Here is a 20,288-nt window from a genome sequence, read left to right on the forward strand (position 1 = left end):
ATGAACCCTGATGACACTGTGGCTCAACAGCAGCAAACTGCTTTGACCTTACAAAAGGAAGCCCCAAAGGGTTTGCACGGACGAATGTATGAAACCGTACTACACAAAGCCAAACCTTTCATTCTTCGGAGTTCGACACATTGATGTCAGAGTTGTACTTTTCTGGTATAACAAGGACATCCACTTAATATACCAGTTGACCCCTGTAAGTCATTTCATAGGCTGCATTCACGCTTGCAAACCCCTACGATCCGTTAGTAGTTTGTTAGTAGTCCGTTAGAAGTTTAAGTCGAGAATAAAACGCTTGACATTGGTGCATCCCAAGGTGTTGATCAACTCCTAAACCCTTCACCTTGTTTGATCTAGATCATGAAGCAGAGGATTGCTTCCTTCAACATAAACTACAATTTGCGCAGATGAAATGAAGAAGATAATGGCTAGCAAGGTAACTGGAGGCTCACAGAAAATGCTACAGCAAGACTAAGAGCGAGATTACTGTTACCGACGCGACAATTGTGGTATTGCAGACAAAACAGAGATCGATAGACGCGATTCTATGGTACGTGCTGTTCATCTCCATAGAAGTTCTTCAAGCTCACATTCATCCGCTGGGACTCGGGTATTAGATGCCCTGAGTAAACAGCAGGTAGGAATTCTAAGTTCACCTATCCGAGGTATACTGTATGAATAGCTCTGAGCAGCTCCGGATCTGGATTGCGCTTGTTGTGGAATTTCTTGTCAAGATATATGATATCTAGACCAATCTAATAGTAGAGTCAATAGTAGAAAGGGACTACAAAACAAATGGAACGCGAAGAACCTCTTCAAACCAAAGTGGGCTGCATGAACGACACACCAGAGGACATCGGTAAGCGCTGGGAATTTCATTTGTCGCTTTGCATCTAATGTCCTGAATTGCTTACTCCAAAAGTTGTCCTTTCTGGCAAGTTTGGTCAGTACCATCCTAGGCCTATACTAGGTTGTTTTCAGAAAGTGGATTAAAGAGGGCGAGCAAAATAGCAAGATGCACTCGTACTGTCGTTATACCTCCGCCTGAGGTGTGTTTGCCTAATTTTATACTATGTTACTTCCCAAATCATGCGAAGTAGTTGGTATCATGTTCAGACCTTAACAACCTAGCAACAGTTGGTTTTTTACTGAAACAACTTTAAAATACCTCCGTTGCTTTGCACAACGCTCATGCAGGTCTTGGCTTAGTTAATCAAGCTTTAAGCCAGTAAATCGAGGTAGTGTTTTCATACTCCGAGACAATTCTGCTACCATTTCATTAATCCCTAATGGATGAAGTGCTTGGCTGGTTCCCGACTATCAACTGTGCAGTAATAGCGGAACATCTTACAAACCGCGCCATTCCCGCTCGAACATTGCTTCCATTGCTTTATTGAATGTAATCAGGTAGAAGATCAATATTTAGAGGAAGGATTATTAGCTGGGTTCCATTGCAAGCGTTGAGTACTATCTCCTCTTACACCTAGAAGCGCTAGGGTCTGAATTCTTCATGTAAAGTCTTAGTGTTGCTGGTATTGATTTGTGTCGGTTAGTAGTAGTGAATTATACTACTAGTATTGATCAGTCATATTCAATTCTATTCAATTCAACTCTGGTCTGCAGTTTCGTGCCTTACTTTGCAAAGTTAAAGAAAAGCAAAGAAAACAAATCAGGACCAAAAGAACTTGTATGTGTGGAGTTAAGCATTCTCCTAACTTTCTCCTAACATTCTCCTAACATCTAACTTCACACTCTTCAACAAGCACGTGTGAATCTGTTTATGTTACTTATTACATGTATAATGTATGCTATATGTGATCAATTTGGTTGCATTTTTCTTGTGAGGACTCTTTTTCTCGTCAGCAACCGCAATGGGCTCTCTGCGCATAGGTATTCAAACTGTTTTTCCTCTTTACGAAAGAGTGGTCATCTATTTCAGCCTACTCAACCTCTGTCTGGCCATGCTCCGGAACGACGGAGCACACGATCAGCACGTCGAGCGTTTCCGATTGAGTTTGTTTCTGTCAATGTTTACCACCTGTTCGTCCTTGGAAAATCTCCGAGGGATTATCCATTACACAAATATGGGTTAATTTCATCTAATGTAGAAATTGGTTCAGTGATGATGGAGCACACTATTATCCATGTCCAGTCCCCTCCTGTGACTATAGTAGTGAAAGTCGATCCGCTCGAAATTACCATTTAAGAGTTGATCACGGCGGGTATGATTACCAGAGTGGCTCACGAGGTGGTCCCTCTCAGAATACGCCCCGGCAAGCCACTCGTAAGGTGACAAATTCACGTTTGAATTGAACTTTCTTTTGAACTGTTTTGGATAATCTACTCGTTTTAGAAGGTTATTCGTGATTGCGATTTCCGGAAAGGACCTTCTTCTAGTAAAGCTCGCGAAGCAAGTCATATTAAAATAGAGGCAGAGGTCAGAACACTTTCCGTTAGCTGTTATAGCTTTCGTAAATCCCGCGAGATCTTCTTGATTCCGCTAAATTTCAGCTAGATGATATGCAAGGATTATCAGATGGCATTCGAATCAACGATTATCATCTTGGTTCAAATGATGCTTGCTCAGAAACAGAGGAATATGATGTCGACAACGAAGATTATGACCTCGCTCACTACACAAGCACCGAAGTTCAATCTTTACTATAGTTTTTTTTTTGCAGTACTGTGCTGAATTATGACATTGATAAGATTGTAGGTATACTCAGAAGAAAAGTTCGACAATGATTTCGTTCCAACACCGGCTGTTAATCGTAAGAGAGGCCGACCTAAGAATCCCCCTGGAAGTGTATGTTGATTTCTGTATCATCTTTTGCTTAGTTTCTATTTCATGAAAGTTATAGTTTCGCAAAGGTTATGAAGCATCAGCTAGTAGTAGTATGATTTTGAGTGGGTGTTAATGCGGGCCTTTTATTCGTTTGATTTGAACCATGTGTGAAACTTTTAATCGGAAACATTTAATAGATTTGTATCTAGGAACCAGCAGAGAATTCAAAAGTGCGTGTCAGCGATCCAAACGGGAAGTATAAATGCTATATGCCAGACTGCGATTGGCGGGGAGCATACCGTTCGCTTCGATGTGATCACATGAAGTGGTGTCATAAGGATTGGGTGATGCCGCCGCGGTTCATCTTGCAGGTTAGCGATAAGATAATATTGCGAACTTTTGCATATCTTTAAAATGAGGGTGGACTTTGTAGCGTATCAGTAAGGACGGTATATACATCGATCCGAAAACATTTGTTCCTCCATTTTCTTGTCCAGTGGAAGGTTGTGATTGGCGTGGTAGCTATCGGTCAGTTCACTGAGTTTTGTTTAAAAGGAAAAAAACACTTGTTTCTCCAATATCTTTGATGTTGCAGAGCTTCTCGTTCTCAGCACGTGAAGAATGTCCATCCAGACTACGAACCTCCAAAGAAGAAAGCTCCAGTTGTAAGTCGTTTTCTTGTTTCAGTGAACTTCCCTTCGGAAATTAACTTAAAATTAACTTGTATGCGAGAATGTCAGAGCGGTTTGATCTTGTTCCGTTGTCGTTAAAAGTTTCTACAAATGATATCAACTTCTGCCAAAATTGAATAATGGTACATGATCTCCCCTCATTTACCATTCAGGGAGGATTTGTGGCTAATGGAAAATATGTTTGTCATGTCCCCGAATGTCCATGGCGTGGTACTTCTCGTTCAACTCGCGCAAGCCACATGAGGAAAGTTCATGGAGGGTTCAATAATCCCGGATATTCAGCAAGACAGGTGATTTCTTCGCTTGCAGTGTTAAACTGATAGGATGAATAATTTTCTTCCCGGGACTATTCGATGCACTTTTACAGCCTGAAGTATTCAGTGCTTCTGAGGGGTTCCTTTTCATTTTTTTTTTGTTTGCAAAAGGGGAAACGCTGTTTTCATCATCAACCATAAATTACTGCTGTTCTTATCTGTCCTTGTATTTTGTTACAGGTTGCGTGTTGTGATTGTCCTGCTACATTTGTATCTCATAAAGCTTTTGTGGATCATATGATCAATGCCCACCGCGTCGGTGGTTTGGTTCACCGCGATTTCAACGATATCAGTGAATATGAGGTATGTGTAAAAGAATGTTAGTAAATGGTTGCGTCACCAAATAAGTTAGAATCAAATTTAGTTCTCTCCTGTATTAATCATATTTTTTTGTTTTCGTAATAGCTCATTTGTTACTAGTCAGTACATTGCTGCTAAAGCATGATGGAACACTTATTTCGTGTAGCTCCTGTTTCAAATGCTACCTGTAAAGGTATTTCAGTATAGCCTCCAAATTCTGGAACTTTCTTATTTTCAGTCTCGTACAGCAGTTAACTTGTTTTTGCATACTTTATTAGAAGCAGAGCATAGTAGAGAAACAGGAGTAACTTGTCAGCACAGATTCTTGGTTTTTGCCGCAATGAAATATTTGGCGAAAACCAAGAATCTGTATTTATTTATTTATTTATTTATCTTATTTTCTTTCTTGCTTCCGAAAATATTCATCTGCTTCTAATTACTATAGTAGTGTATAATGATGTTAAAGGAGTGGTTCAACTCTGTTCAAGACGTATTTTCGGTAATTTATGTTAAACGCATGGGAATAAAGCAAGGGACCGACTATCAGGTAAGTGATCTTTTCATCTCTCAAGTTTGTGTATAGCTGTTAGCTTACTGTTTATACTGCTTATATATGGAACACGTTTAAATACGTACATTTGAATTTTTGTATACAGTAGCTGTTAAGTAGAAACCTCTCTCAGTGGTTCTCAAAATGTGAATGTTATTTGCCAATTTTCTGCTGAATTGGAGGCTAGCCTTTCTCGATCTACTGTCGTTCATTGCTATAAAAAAGGAACGCGGAGCCTCAGAGACTGCAGTACTGTTGCACATCTGTATGTATACTTTATGTACAGTTCCGGAACAGTACCGGGAGTCATAGATGCGATACTCGGAGCCGGTGCTCTAACCCCCTCTACTTTGGGGAAAGGACCCCCTTCATTTGAGCTGCACCCCATGAGCTAAACCCCCTTCACCTGAGGAGGGTCCAGCTTCTCCCTATCACACCTATGCCAGGAGTTGTAGTGCGCTCAGAATATGTTTTAAAAATAAGCGGATGTCCATGGACTGTCAACGCTGAATATTCTAGAGATCGTCAGAGAGAAGTATCGATTTCTTTCCTAGTATTTAAGGCTATGTGAAGGGTGACATAAGGTTTCACTCTTATTATTCCTATCAAGGATAAATGCTTTCTGACAACGGCAGAAAGGGATGTTCCGAGAAAGCTAAAAAGTCTTTGGAAGGAAGGGCCGTTTTTTACGACAATTATGAAGAAATGGACGGAATCACCTTCTTTCTCATTGTCTACGACTCTGCAGAGGCATAACCCACCTGAAACCCACACCACCCCTGATTCGTGGGATGATGCCTTTAAAGATATGCCATGGGTGGACAAAAGAATGTTTCCAATGCACTCATCACAAAACTCAGAATCTTCCGCCTCTCAAAATCTCGCCAAGTGAATGAGGTTGCTAGCAGAGTCCTTCAGAGTCCAGAACGTGTTTGCGAACTATGTAATGGTTAGGGGAGATGTTACTTTCCGTTAGTTCCGTTAGTTTTTGTCAAGGACCCAACGCGAATACTCCTCTGCATCAGAATCTATTTCAAATGAAACTCTGCATACTGGTCGTTCACATCTTGAGAAGATGGCAGTTCATGTCGCAGCAGTTCTGTGCTCTGTCCTATGAAGCTAAGTCAGGTCTCTTTCCGGGGTACTTTGGCCTTCCTTCTGCCTTCTATTAAAAGTCACTCCCCGAATCTGCGAGCTTTTTTTATCTTCCGGGCCGTTTTTCACGGCAATTAGGAAGAAATGGACAGAATCGCCCTGCTGCCCCATCGTCTACGACCCCGTATAGGCATTGCCCATCTAAAATCCGCACCACGTCAGATTCGTGGGCCGATTCCTTAAGTGCGCTGACCTCCTGAACCTGGAGAGTCTTGAAAGTCAAATCACCTATCCGTAATGGAAATATCAGCTTTCTGAAAAACAGTGAAGAAAGTGTGGTAGAAACATCTGATACTTGTGTGCTTCTATTATTGAGACGAAAAAGCGGCCTGAGGGCTGTGTTGGAGTCAAAAGGGAACACATCGAACAGTTCCTGTTCGGCAAACGACATTCCCACTTTCTCTCCCGCTCTCTTATTTTCTCTCTCTCTCTCTCTCTCCTGGGTATCTAACCACTTGGGATGCGCCAACGCGCTTTGCTGCAATTCCTTATCGTTGTTGTTTTGTAACGCGTGTTGGCCTATACAATGGAGGACTTTGCGATTTGCGAGGACCTGCCAATATTCAAGTCAGTGTCTTTATCCTCCCAGACAAGTCTGATAACTACTTATCGATTCGGAGGGATGAAAGGCTTGATTGGCACTAGGGCGTCTTTGAACTATCGACCATGCAGATCTCTCATCGACTGCGCTACAAGCACCTTATTTCCACTGTAAGCTAATGTAATTATAGAATTTTTGTTCGAATAAGCAAGTTTTTATTGTTTTTATTATTTGGAAGTACCTACACTTATTTACATTTATGTATGTATATATAAATACATACATATATATATATAAATATATAATACAGATGAAAAATAACAGATCTGTGCAGGTACTGTATTTATACTGTGCGCGCAGTGGTGGATTTCGCCCTAAACAAGTACCTGGCCGTGACTATTTCCCAGAGTTCACTAAAAGGCGTCTTACACGTCGCCCAACGAAATGTGGTCGCAACTGTGCGGCATTTCTTCGGGTAAGCTGTTGATGTAGCTATTGTTGTCTCTCGTTGTTGTTGCTCGAGAAAAGACCTTCGAAAACGTAGACTGAATATTGGTTTGGGATTTTGGCAAATTCTTCCTATTTTTTTCTCTTTATGGTCGTTTTGAAAAAAATTTATCGATTTTCTTTTAAAGATAATACATTGGATAGATGGACGTCTTACCGTAATTGGATGCGTGGAACACACTGGCCACCGTATGGGGACCGCGTTACTCAGGTTGAGCGTCAACGAGAGGGTTGTCTTGGACGAGTACTTATATGTTGTTGACGAAAAAATTCCGCTCGACGCTATGTTGGATCGCATTCGAGGTGCATTTAGTGCTTTTCGGCTTTCGAGCTTTTCAGAAAAAATAGTGGGTTTTGACTGTATCGGTCACCGAGTTCATTATTTTACACATTATTTTAGAGCCACATATTACAGAAAGCTATCACATTCCTTGGTTGATTGCTTTTTTTGCGAGAAAAAAAAGATGCGAGAGTGAAAAGTGTTCAGTGCGCCACTAGCATTTTGGCATGAAGCAACTACGATGTATGCGCAAGATTCACGCATTAAAAGCATTCTCGTTTTCGCAGATCCTTTTGAGCTCTCAACCCTTCGCCCAAACCACGACCTGCACTTGTTCATGGCTTCTTGTGCGTGCCGCTGTTCAGAAGCCAGTAGAGTGTCGGTATTCAAAAGAAACATGCCTGGAGGTCGGAGAAGAACACAAATTTTTATTTCATTCCATATAATTCTCAGTATTACCATTAGTGGTTGTGTGTCATTAGCATAAATTCATGACACAATTCGGATATCTGCTTTTCATATGTTGGAGGAGCAGTGAAGTTGAGCTGTTTATGGTCAGATATTGATTGTTCATTGCAGAAGTAGAAGGATTTACCATGGATGGATTTGATGTTCGCGAAAGAAGTGTTGAAGACATGACCAGATATGTGATGAATGAGAATGAATTCATCTCGCTGAAAGTGCTGTTCGAGGTTTGTTGCAAATGCCCCTCTGTCTTGATTTCTTCAAGACTTGCTGCGCTAGCCCTAGCACGAATTATTAGCAGATAAAGAATGAGAATTTCATCTTTTCTATCGTACAATACATTCTTGAGATTTTCGATAGCAATGATGCAGATACCATTTAGTGAATAAAGTATGGAGGAAATTACCTCTTTCTTATTTCTTTTTGTTTGGACAACATTCTAGTGTCCATTTTCAGACGTCTACTTTTTTTGAACCGGATTCAACTTTTGCTGTGAAATTAACTGACGACGCTGGAAAGCCTCTCCCGCAAGGAATCTCTTTTGGTAAGGATCTTCTTTTCAAAGATCTGCTAAGAGTGTGACATTACGTAAGAGTTCAGGTATTATGACATCACACATGAGAGAATTGTGGGCAACTTGTTCAACGCGCGCCGCATGTATCGAGGAGGTGGCATTTTTCTTCAACCCATTCGCAGTATAAAAGTTGTTATTCCATTCCATAGACTCATTTTCTGCTGCCCGTCTTATCTTCATTTATCTTCTCTAATATCCTTCCCTATGTTAGGCTTTATTCTGTTTTTAGGTGAACTTGTTGATCAGCAATTTCGAGCTGCATCTGTTCTTTGTCATGGTGTTCGATGCAGATGATATGCCAAGATGTGCTTGTGTTCTAATCTCGCAGAATGGGGACAAAATTGCTTTGCTGGAGAAGCTGCGCTCTGTGTACGTTCTTTTTTCTCATCCTCTCACTCTGATGGGATGGTTTCACATTGTCAATTTAGTTGCGCTATTTCAAACATGTTTCGACATTTTGATACATATGTATCGACATTAGTGGCAGACAAAAGTTCAGCAATTTTCTTCTCTTCGAGCGCTTTCTTTCTGAATCTTGTTGCGTTCAGTGCAAGTTTGGAAATGCTACTCGGGTCAACTCAGTTCTTCGCGGAAACCACGGTTTTTTTTTAAACAGAATCTTATACCAAACAGTCCACTAGCACATGAACTAGTTAAATTAAAAAATTATTTTCATTTATTTTCGACCCTTGGAGATACATGGAAAACTTTGTAAATGAAAATATAGCCAGACATTTTTGAACATCGACTGGTTAAGTGTGGATACGGAGAACAACTTTCTACTTATTTGCATCCGATTTCCAAAATTAGATCTTGCACATATTTGAGATAATTTCTTGCTCTTTATTATTATTTAAAACAATGAAATTTCTTTAAAAAGTTTCTTAAGAAAATGTAGAACGCTATAAAACAGCGACAAGAAAACACAGGAGTAGTGTAAACAATATAAGAACTGAAAGATTGCTCAACGTTTGTCAATTTTATTTCCAACAAATGCGAACTTTTCTTCTGCAGTTTTCGCTTCTTTTCAAGCCCAACTGCGCTAATTACATCACCTTCGATTGCTTATACAACCTTATGTAACTGAAAGAAAATGAATGCACGGAGAGAATGAAAATGTTAAGCTTTCGCTTTTGCTTATATATAAATATTATGCTATATAATAACGCGCTTAGTCCGTGTGTTTGTATGTGTGTGTTTGTTTGTTTGTTTGTCTGTGTGTCACGAAAATACTCCATAATGATGCAAAACTCTACAGAGGTGAGGTGCCGAACCATCACCATGCACGTGATAGGCGAGCACTCAACCTTTTCACCATTGTCTAAAGATATGTAGTTGTGTATGTTGGCTTTGATAAGACAAGTTAGTTTCCCTCATATGTTAGTCAGAGTAAATAAACTTTTATGTGAAGGTATTCTCCCAAATTTGCAAGCTACCATGCTATATAATAACGGAATGGAATGGCAGCCCCAGCGCAGTAGAATGGGTTTCTATGGTCCCTTCGCATATCTATCTCCCAAAATGTCTCCTGATGCTGCTAATATCCTTTCTTCAAAAAGAGGAAAATCACGTGCGGACGGCTGATCAAATACAACACACAGTAGCCAAAAGTTTACGCGATCTGACGTAGAACGTCATTTTTGTCACTACGACAGTGATATTCACGTCATTTCATGTGAGCACATCATTCTTTGCTAACAGTGGAGAACGGAAGAGACTCATACTTCGAATGATGTCTCCAAATTGTGGAGGATTGAGAGAAACATTAATGTAAAATTAAAATGGATTGCTCTCTAAATATAGAACTGAGCGTTTAAGGAAAAACCATGAAATCTTTCATCGACGCTTAAATTTTCGGGTAAAAAAATGGATAAAGCTTTGATAAAAAAGTAATTTTAATTTTAAACATGTCGTTACTGTTATTTATTATTGAACAGTGAAGGCGAGGCGAACACCAAAATAAGCCTGAAGTCCGGCTAAAGCCGGACGTTCAGGCTGGTAAATGGATAAATAAATAAATAAATAAATATATATATAAGATATAGGTCGACAGCACCCGTCGATACAATTGTAACCGACTGCTCTTCTGATTGGCCAGCACTCCTTGATGCCTACTTTGGGAATGAGGCGTACACCACTGATTTTCAGGTAGTTAAGTTTATCCCGATTTTATATTAGAAATTTTGCAGAATCTTTAAAGTCGCACACGTTTCTAAATCCGCACAAAACCCAACAGTACAGAAGGTTTATAATTTCAGATAGCTGAATGGCATCTTTTGTCTGAGTGGGCCACTAGGATCGATGAAATGATCCCAAATCGTGTTGACCGGTTCTCCATTATTTGTGCATTGCGACGATGGACTCGGTAGTTACCCTTCTCCAATCTGCTTCAAAAGACTTATTAAGAACCAAAGACTTTAGTGCGACCGATCCTACTCTGTTTGAAGGAATAGTGATTGACATGTTTGAAGCACTTCGTGAGATGGAGTTGAACACGCTTGCTCAGCTCGTTGATGCACAGCTCACCGATCCTGATTTTGCAAAGCGGTTGGATGAACAAGATTACTTAGACGTTTGATGTTGAGAAATTTGATTTTTAAGATGGACTCCTCTGAATCGAAATCCACTCACAGACCACAGCAATCCTATTCTGGAAATATCCTGCAGGTCATGAAACGTTGCTTTTCTGTTTGTGTTCCTGCATATTTCATTCTTTATTCACTGTTTATTTTAGAATGTTCCGAGAACGTTTTCTGAACTGTGAGCTCTGCGCACGATTGGATGAGTATGCTGGCCTCCTTATTGAACGAATAGGAGAGTTCAACGCACTCACGGTAACCTTATGTTATACCATACTTTGATCTCTCGACCTTTTCTCCTTGCTTTTGCTTTTTTTTCACGCTCTCATATATACTCCGTACACTTCTTTGGTTTTTTTTTTATACCGCATAGTCTTTCTCAGAGTTTAGGAGACACTAAAGGTTATCTTCTCTACCTCGTAAATATTATTTACTGGAATTTTTGCGTTTTCTATATCTATGCGTTCAAAGTGTTACTTAGTTCTCCGATGTCTACACTACGTCCCCTTTGGAACCACCTCGTCAAGTTCCTCAATTGTACGAGGACATGTAAGTGGTTTTTACTGTTTTTTTTTTGCATAAGAAAATAACACATCTTATATATGTGCTTCCTAGTGATCCATCACAGTTACTTGCTGACGGGACTGTTATGAGCTCTCCACAGCATACTGAGCATAACGGACCGCCTTCACCTGAAGCTTCGAAATTGACGGGGCTCGTAGGATTCGATCAGAAGCGAATGAAAGTTGAAGTGGAAGAAGTTCTGGTTTTTACGGATTCCACTCATTATCTCCTTTTCGAACTTTGTCTGTAACATGGTGGATTTTTTGCAGACAGGTGAGTACGTTGTTGTAGCCGAAGAAGAAGTGCTTGATGAAGTAGTTGAAGGCCCTGAAGCTGAAGAGGTAAGCGTATACTGCACCCCTCTATTCGTCAGCTGACATACCTACTATAGTTAGTGGAAGAAGCTGTTCTAAATGGTGCTTTGGGTGAAATGGAGAGAATAAACGATCGAATGGTTCTTGCTGATCCCAGCACGTCAGGTGACGACATCCAAAACGTTGAGAGTGCGGAGAGCAGAAGGAAAGCAAGGCTGAAACGTATGATGCAGGTATGCAGTTGCGTTTGGTGAAATGATGAGCCCCTGACAGCAGCTTTTAGATACTACGGGAAAAAGTAGACTCAATGGCTGACGACGAGACTATGGAGCTTATGGAAACTGGGCTGACCAATGTCGTGGAACAACTGGGTGTCCCAACACGAAATACTCACGTACGTTTCCGAATGGTGTTTTAGTTTCAAATTAGTTAGTGCTAAATGCCCTTTTAATGGCATAGCTTTTTGCGAATACATTTGTGTTAATTGCTTGGCTTCGCCTTAGTTCATAACCATATAACAGATTCGGAGCAAAACAGCTTGCATGATTGGATGTCCTCTTTGAGGCCTATATTTCTTCAGTTTTTTTTGGTAAAAGTGGTTAACGAAGAATCACTTTCTACTGTCACTTTTTTGTTTCTGTTCTTTACTTTTTCGTTCTCCAAGAAAAGAACATCACAATTCTTTTTTGTAATGCTTGGTATCCTTGAAATGTCATTGCAGATGTCAATACCCCATCGTCCAGCCTGTATGCCGAGGTCTATATCACGAGGATCGTCAAATTCTTCAGTCTTCGATAGTTGATCTCCTTGGTTTTTATGTGTGTTGTGCGGTATAAAAATAATGTAAATATATCATAAAGTTGCCCGTTATATGAACTTGTTCATAATGAATTTTCATGCTATATACTAGTGCGACATGCGAGACGGTTGAAAAATTCCCGTACGGAAGTTTTCCTGTCTGTATTGTGTTGTATTCAGTCAAAGTCAAAGAACAGTTTTATTAAGAATGTCCGTGGAGACCGTACCGCGAGATCTTCGAAATCTTCGTGCTTGTTTGCTCTGCTCCTTGGTAAAATCCTTAGAACAATTTGAAATGGACGGCTGCGAGAACTGTGATCGTGTACTTCACATGAAAGGAGACACTGACAAAGTATACGAATGCACGAGGTAGAGTATGTTGCGCCTGTTACATATGACTTATTTAAACATTCTTCCAGCACAAATTTCGACGGAATGATCGCTTCGATGATACCTGAGGATTCGTGGGTTTGCAAATGGCAAGTACGTAGATTATTCTCAACTAGTATTTGCGACTTTTCGATTGTATTCGACATAGTGTTATTGTAGAAAATAAACCGAAAATGCAAAGGAATCTACGCAATATCGGTGTCCGGAACTCTTCCTTCCTCCGTGATCTCTGAGTTGAAGACTGTCGGAATTAGGTATAAGCCTGGAATGCGAGACACCGCAGGCAAATGAGATATACGTTGTCGTACTGTACTGATGTAGTCAAAGTATGTTTATCAAAACAAATAGTACAGTAATCACTGAGGAAGTGTTCATATGAATCATCATTCTCTTATTATCTGTTAGTTCTAGAACTACATAATACGTTAACGAAATCCTTCAGTTCTTAACGTTGACGGGTGATCTTCGCTAATGTACTAGGTTGGTTAAGGAGGTTGCAAGCTGTTTCTTTATTTTATTGCAGGCAGGCTATAGCCCCTAAGCTAGCGTCAAGCTATAGTTCAGCACTCTCTTGAGCTACGCTGCTATGGTTTACTATGGCATTCTAATATGTTAGCAATCATTTTGTTTTATTCTGTTCAGCATTGCTCTGTCATTCTATGCATAGGCACTGTGAATCCGTAGCTGTTCAATTTTCGTATCAATGTTGAAGTAATGATGTGGGCAGACAACAATGAAGCTCAATCAAGAACTGAACTTTATCAATTAAGGAGAAAATTCATTTGGGCAGTTACGTTGAGAACTATTATCTCAAGAATCACATGATATATCGGCTCCCAGCACGCGTCGATTGTGGATGGAAAAGCAGTATCTCGGAAAGCACCGAATTTGGCAATGCAAACTTACTACAAACTTCTACTATCCAATCTGACATTTCAACCGAGGACCAAAAAAAAAAACCAAAATTATGCTTGGCACTTTTAGGATATATTTAAGACAATAGAAGTGTCTTTAGTTGAAGCCATGTATATACAAAATATCATTGTGACATCTTTTCAAGTATAGGTATTATTTGATCAAAGTTTGGTCTCCTGCCCGGGTCTTCATTGAGACAAATGTTCATCAGTCGACTCATATTTCTCGCAATACCAGGTGGAATCTGAACTCGCAGTCCTTCGAGTGCTATCTGGAAAGAATGATCTTTGACGAGCGCGTTTTCATGAGACGGTAAGACGAACAGACCTTCATTCCACACTCCATAGGAGGGAGGTCCGAAAACGGCACTTCCCTGGTGTTCAACTCCCACAACATAATGCCGAAACTCCACATGTCGGCTGCCCGAATATTAAGATCTTCAGGGTCTCGTTGGAGGGCTGAATCGAAAGAACAATGAATATCTCTAATTGTTTCGGAAAAAGAGTACCAGTAACCTTCTGGGCTCATCCAGGCAGGAGAATACAACCTTCCTACTTCCTGGAAAGAAAACTTGGTGTCTGCCATTGAGAGCTTCGCAGTCAACTCTTCATCAACAACAACGTGTTTTGACGACAAGTAGAACCTGACCGTATAATAGCCTAGATCATCTTTCTTATCACCTTCAATTATCGCTCCAAGGTATACTGCAGCTGATGTGCGGTGGGTTGCAAACAATGTGTTTGAAATGGGCAAAAAACCTACCTGAGGATAGAGGGATCAAGACTGTGCAAGTACGACATTCCTCGAGCGATGTCCACGGCGAAACGAATAGCTTGGCTATGGTCGATAACCACAGCTAAACGAAATTGTATTTTCGTAATTTGTGACTTTATACCTCTATGGCAATGATAATTAAAAGTTTGTATAATTTCTGCACTCACAACTTTGTTCATGAAGCACATTGTAAAGACTGCCGAAAGGCATGTACTGACTTATGACAACGAGGTTCGGAGGTTGATTCGCCGCCGCCAATACAGGGCAGATGTTCGTATGGGCGAAGATTCTGGCATACTCTGTAGTGAGCTGTGGTTGAAAGGAAAGAGAGTGGCTCACCTGAGTGCTGGGAACTCAGTCTGGAAATCACGAGAGATCCTTGGAGTGACTTCGTGTAAAGCGAGTATGCGTGCCACTATGTCGTTACCTTGCCATTTACCACGCCAAAGTTCCCCCGAATGAGATTCTGCGATCTGAAGAAACCGACACTTGGCTTAAAGACAAAATTTTGTCAGTTTGTCAATTTGCAAAGTTATATGAAAAAGAAAACTGAAGATGAAGTAACGGAGAGAATATCTATTGCAGGAGCTCGGCTGGAAAATTAGGCGCATGAACCCAGGTTTTTTTAAAAATGGCAGCGTGTGTAAGATGATTACTATACTCATCAAAAAGATAACATACGTTTGGGCAACATATAAAGCAAAAAGGAGACCTACTGACGGGAATAATTAAGACAGAATACTGGAGGTGAGCGCAAAATGCAGGAAATATATTGTGAATTTGAACTGAGGGGAGGTGAATCGACATCTCACTGGGATGAGAGCGGGTGCAGAATATACAATCACGATATAAGCTCCTTGTTCATGAACAGAATATTTCGTTCTCTCTTGCGATTACTCTTTGATCGCGAAAAACGTCATAGTTATACCAGACATGCTTTTTAGGCGAGCAAAGTGCAGAATGTCGGCTTTTTTTTTCTCGTTTTTACGCATACCTTCGTGATAAGATTCAGCGAAGACACGTCGACTCCCGTGTATCTGGACAACGTCGCATCTCGTGTACGGGATTTAGTGCCTTTCCAAGTCTGATCCTTGAACGGTATTCGTTCATTTGGATTTTGCCCGTTTTCGATGGCTATTTCTGAGAAGAAAATGACATTCAGAGAGAATTGGCGATTTCCAATACTGAACAAACCAGCGATAGCTTGTCGACTCGGTCCTTGACACACGTCCATAGGAGTTTGACCTCGCTTATTGCACGCTCCAATCTGAGCTCCGGAAATGATTAAATCCTGAAAGAAAATTCTCATAGTAGCTATTTTAACGGCCGTAATCGTTTTAATGCAACGAAAAGTTCACCTCGGCAATCTGCTCGTATCCCCAGTAGCAGGCGTAGTGCAGCGGCGTCATACCGTGTTCGTTGGTCGCGTGTACATCAGCTTTGCGAGCAAGAAGTTTCTGGAAGCGATATGCATTTACCACGTAAATAACAAGTAGTCATGGAGATTCAGGTCTTAGAACATTTTCTACATATGTCACACATTTGGAAAAAAAAAGGCGCCGTGTACTAATCCAAAGCTTTTCACAAGATAAACATCAAAATTTTCAGTCTTTCATCCAAAACATTCGAACCACTCTGGATCCTAGTATTTCTCTCATCTCTTTTAACATACATATTAACACAGGGCAGGTGTAGTGTAGCGGTTAGAGGTTCCGGTTAGGTCTCCGATCGATCGGAGGTTCGAATCCGCCCTAGTGCTCACCAAGCCTTTCATTCCTTCGGGGTCGATAAATTGGTATCAGACCTGCCTGGGAGGATAAAAACGCTGACTTGATACATCGGCTAGCCTCCACAGGTCATTGTATAGTCCAGTTACACGTGCGTAAACCTCAAACGATTCTGAATTGAAGTGAACGTGGGGGCGCATCCCAAGCGGATTGATTAACGCCAGAAACTTTATCCTTTATCCTTTATCACCTCAAAGTGTACATAGTAATTCGCGTCGAGCGCTCCTAAAAATGGCTGCTATATATCATATGTTTTTGGCGTTAATCAATCCGTGGTATATATCATATACCACGGATTGATTAACGCCAAAAACTTTATCCTTTATCCTTCATTAATACATACGTTAGAGAGGAGCAGGTCTAATTCTAATAGCCTGCATCGTAGTGTGAAAGAGTGGAAAACTATCACAATTTCAAGTTCTAACTTCTGTACAAAAGTGATTTTTGAGTTCCAAATAATGGAAAGATTTCGAGAGGGGACTAAAGAAGATTCTCAAGCTTTTCCAAATGTACAAGATTTTTAAGATTTCCCCTAACAAAGTCCGAATAACAGCTTAGTGGTAACACAAAGGGTTGCAGGGGAACTGAAGAAGGTCACTCGAGGAAGTGAAAATTTCTGTTTTTTTTTAAATAGAATTTTGGGAAGAAATCGAAAGAGTATTAACTTATTTTCATATATGTACGTCTGCAGGATTGTAATCGATAAAGAGCATCATGCTTAAAATGTTTCTTTTTTGTTTTTTTTTTCTAGTAAACCGTAGCTTTTGAACCGTATTCTGTTGATTCTACTTGTTTTGGAACAACTGCTATGAAGTAATCTAGGGTTTTTAAAAACATTTCTAAAAAACATTTTGCGGAAAATAAAAAGTAGGAGATTACAAAAACGGAGGAATTCTTCCAGGAGGAATTCATCACATATAACGTTCAAGAAACAAATTCAAATAATCAAACTCTCGAGACGTTCACTGGTGGTAACTCATGGCTCAGTACGGAGTTCCTGGGATACGACCGCAAACTTATATCTGCTTGCTAGCATGTGCTAGTGTGTGTTAACACAGAAACGGCCCTCAGTTATGTCAATAGAGGTAAATCGTAATTTAGTTCTCCAATGTCTCATGAACATGAAGGAAATACTAAACATGATATAAACTACGAAAAATTTGTGGATTTTTCTTGTTCACAGAAACATTGCTTCGGGCGGGTGTGGTGCAGTCGGTTAGAGGTCCGTTGTAGCCACACGAAACCGCCCTAATGCAAACCAAGCATTTCATCACTCCGGAGTTGATAAATTGGTACTAGACTTGTCTGGGGGATAAAAACACTTGATCACCGGTTTGCCCCCGGAAGTGTATAGGCCAATATGTGTTCCAAAACCTCAACAATTACGAATTCCAGTAAAAGGCGTTGGCGCATCCCAAGGGCTCCACCTAAATCTACTTAAACGACTGCGCTGGAGGGCAGGCTGGCTCGCTGCTAGCTCTTATGTATCTGCGGCTCCATCACATGCGTGAGGGCTTGTGATTGCGAGAATTCGTCGTGAACTCGACTCGAACAAAGAAGGCTTCTAACTTTTGTCTAAGCAACTGAAGGAATCTTCTTTCTACTACTTGTGAGTTCTACAACAGTGCAGATCTCCACATTTTGAAATCAAGTAACATGAAACAAGAGAATGTTTCTAAAGTTAGTATGCTAGCACAAGAGCATAGAAGTTACCAATACTTGCTCATGTTATGTTATGTTTGCTCACGGAAAACATTGAAAAGAGGATATCGTTGCTAAAAACCAGGGAAAAGCTCGAGAATCTCTGAGAGCCTTCATCTCTGCTGCCTGTTCTCATGTATCTAAATTCTCATGATTGATTTTTGTGAACCTTCACAGAGTGTACGACTTGACTGGTGTTTAACGTTGAAGTGGTAATACCAACTCATTTATTCATGTTTTTCAGATACTATTTGATGACCACTCTAAACAAGTTTTGCTTTATATTTGTGTCAACGTCCACCATCTTTTTCATTCAACTTGTTTCAGATGGTTCATCTGCGAATCATTAGAGACCGGAAGAGGCATGTTTGTCCATAGAAGCATATCATAAATAGCCTTTCAGCAAACATCTTCCAGATGCTTGCAAAACTTAAGTCCACATATTCTTGAAAAGATACGAAAAAAAAAAACTTAAGAAAGAAGTACTTCTAAGAGCGAGATTGAAGAGGTATCTGCAAGCAAACAACTTTTAGATGTAGCAAAAGGAATATGCTGAAAGTTGCGGAAGTATGAATTGACTAATTCGCTGCCAAACTCAATCCCACGGTAGCACATGACATAACGTCGTGTTCTAACCAACACTGTTAGCTTTACATACATTTCAGTAACCTACAATGCGGTGTGCAAACTATTAGATGAACGTTAGTAGCCATCGAATACACATATGCTATCTTTGCTCACAGTGGAAGAAGTACTAGAAACAACAACCTAATGAAGCTGTGCTAAGTAACAAGTTCCAAATTCTTTTCATTCAAATCAAAACGAATTCGTACACCTTTAACTGAGCGGAGCTCCAAGTCCGCTAAAGAGCCGGAAACGCGGTAAAACTGGCCACGAGCCAGCGCGCTCCAAACCTACTAGAGCGGCTGTCGCGCGACCGCCCGCGCAGCCGTTTGAGTAGGTTTAGATGGGGCCATCCCGAGTGGATTGATACGCCAGTGACTTTATCGTTTGTCCTTTTAACATTGCTTCCGTGAGGAGAATATGAATGAGATAGAGTATTGAAGGCTTTTTAGACAGTACTCTATATGGTGCAGAAAGAAGTTCCAAACTATCCTCATCTAAACAAAGGTGTTATGATGAAAAAGGAATTATGTAGTCCTCTTATGCAGATATTTTCATACTTCAGTAATCACATGAAATTGGACAGTAACTTAGCGGAATATTGTTTATCCCAGTAAGAAAAAAAGCGATGTAAACAAGTTGAGTGAGTAGACATATTACTATGGAAGTAAAAAAAGAGAACTCAATTTTTTTTTTAAACAATAAAAATGTACTCACAACAGCGATAGGCCTGTGGCCGTGAGCCGCAGCCAAATGAAGGCTAGTGTCGTCGCCCATGTTTGTAGCGTTCACTCGTGCTCCCCTGGACAACAACATCTCAGCAATAGAAACATGTCCTTCTTTCGAAGCCCAGTGAAGCAAAGAGAATGCGTGATCATCGCTGGAATGAATAGATTTCTGAGGAACACGTCATAGGGTGAGCGTAAGGAGCGGAAACGAACCCGACATTAAGGTCGTGCTCATGATCGTCAAGCCAGACTCGGACTTGAAAGGCATTTCCCTCGCGAACCCAGCCGAACACATCTTCCATAATGATTGGCACATTTGGCTTGTGCTCGTGATAGTGTGAGGAGAGAGCCATGGCGATTTCGCGGCCTGCGGCGCCGCCAACCGATCCGCGCCTCTCTGAAGCTTTTCTTGGAGCAAAAGTTACTGCGTGTTCTGATACAAGACAAGCAGAAGAGAAAAGCAATGAAGAAAAAGAGTACATAGAATGGCATCATTTGTCGAGGTAGCGACTCATAGAAACAACAGCTGTGGCATGCCGGAGTCTTTTAAGTTAGTTATCCGCAGCTTAGATGCTCTTTGAAAAGATGTGGTCAAAAACTTCTCACAACTTCTCACAAATCTGTTCTGTTCAAATCTGTTCTCACTCGAACTACATTTTACATTCCTCGGCTTCACTGAGAAGCTCACAAGACTTTTTTCGTTATCTTTCAAATAAAATAATAGGTTTGTGATAGGCACCTGGTGCCCTGTAAAACTTTGGCGCGGTCGATCTGCTTATGGAATTGAAATGATAATGATAATGTTTTCGTTGCAACCGGAAGTCGATCGGTTTAAATTCAATCGAATTTCGAAGTAAAATTGATGCTATCTATCAATTGCGAGCATTGCAACGCCGAACTAGTGCAGATTACTGAAAACCCTGGTCCAAAAATGTAACTCCC

General features: G+C 40.6%; 2 protein-coding genes across 5 annotated transcripts; one reads left to right on the plus strand and one right to left on the minus strand.

Moving 5' to 3' along the window:
• Window positions 1–13,358, plus strand: RB195_010466 (uncharacterized protein; the record flags this gene model as incomplete). 4 transcript variants are annotated; one of them, XM_064191489.1, is made up of 37 exons in its annotated part: window positions 1–70; window positions 528–646; window positions 787–868; window positions 991–1,058; window positions 1,949–2,022; window positions 2,130–2,298; window positions 2,363–2,446; window positions 2,521–2,658; window positions 2,726–2,815; window positions 3,004–3,165; window positions 3,228–3,322; window positions 3,390–3,459; window positions 3,639–3,776; window positions 3,981–4,103; window positions 4,567–4,647; window positions 6,681–6,821; window positions 6,982–7,156; window positions 7,713–7,825; window positions 8,055–8,142; window positions 8,199–8,266; window positions 8,402–8,541; window positions 10,218–10,320; window positions 10,431–10,537; window positions 10,594–10,719; window positions 10,774–10,839; window positions 10,907–11,006; window positions 11,233–11,300; window positions 11,367–11,511; window positions 11,585–11,656; window positions 11,707–11,862; window positions 11,913–12,023; window positions 12,351–12,385; window positions 12,635–12,796; window positions 12,847–12,910; window positions 12,977–13,071; window positions 13,101–13,143; window positions 13,341–13,358. In XM_064191489.1, the coding sequence occupies 37 exons, from the start codon at window positions 1–3 to the stop codon at window positions 13,356–13,358; spliced, it is 3,759 nt and encodes a 1,252-aa protein (XP_064049069.1). The 4 variants fall into 4 exon arrangements, with proteins under 4 accessions (XP_064049069.1, XP_064049070.1, XP_064049071.1 ...); XM_064191487.1 differs by lacking the exons at window positions 1–70; window positions 528–646; window positions 12,635–12,796; ... (2 more) ...; window positions 13,101–13,143; window positions 13,341–13,358 and having other exon boundaries at window positions 805–868; window positions 12,351–12,431; XM_064191488.1 differs by lacking the exons at window positions 1–70; window positions 528–646; window positions 787–868; ... (28 more) ...; window positions 12,351–12,385; window positions 13,341–13,358 and adding an exon at window positions 12,516–12,538 and having other exon boundaries at window positions 12,608–12,796; window positions 12,977–13,108.
• Window positions 13,359–13,856: 498 nt separating this feature from the next.
• On the minus strand, window positions 13,857–19,699 carry RB195_010467 (uncharacterized protein; the record flags this gene model as incomplete). The annotated part of the gene is made up of 11 exons (XM_013443030.2): window positions 13,857–14,003; window positions 14,060–14,190; window positions 14,248–14,375; window positions 14,495–14,588; window positions 14,674–14,795; window positions 14,846–14,979; window positions 15,501–15,646; window positions 15,701–15,797; window positions 15,865–15,963; window positions 19,336–19,498; window positions 19,560–19,699. The coding sequence occupies 11 exons, from the start codon at window positions 19,697–19,699 to the stop codon at window positions 13,857–13,859; spliced, it is 1,401 nt and encodes a 466-aa protein (XP_013298484.2).
• Window positions 19,700–20,288: the final 589 nt, after the last annotated feature.

The sequence above is a fragment of the Necator americanus genome, chromosome III (genome assembly GCF_031761385.1).
Source record: "Necator americanus strain Aroian chromosome III, whole genome shotgun sequence".
Taxonomy (NCBI): domain Eukaryota; kingdom Metazoa; phylum Nematoda; class Chromadorea; order Rhabditida; family Ancylostomatidae; genus Necator; species Necator americanus.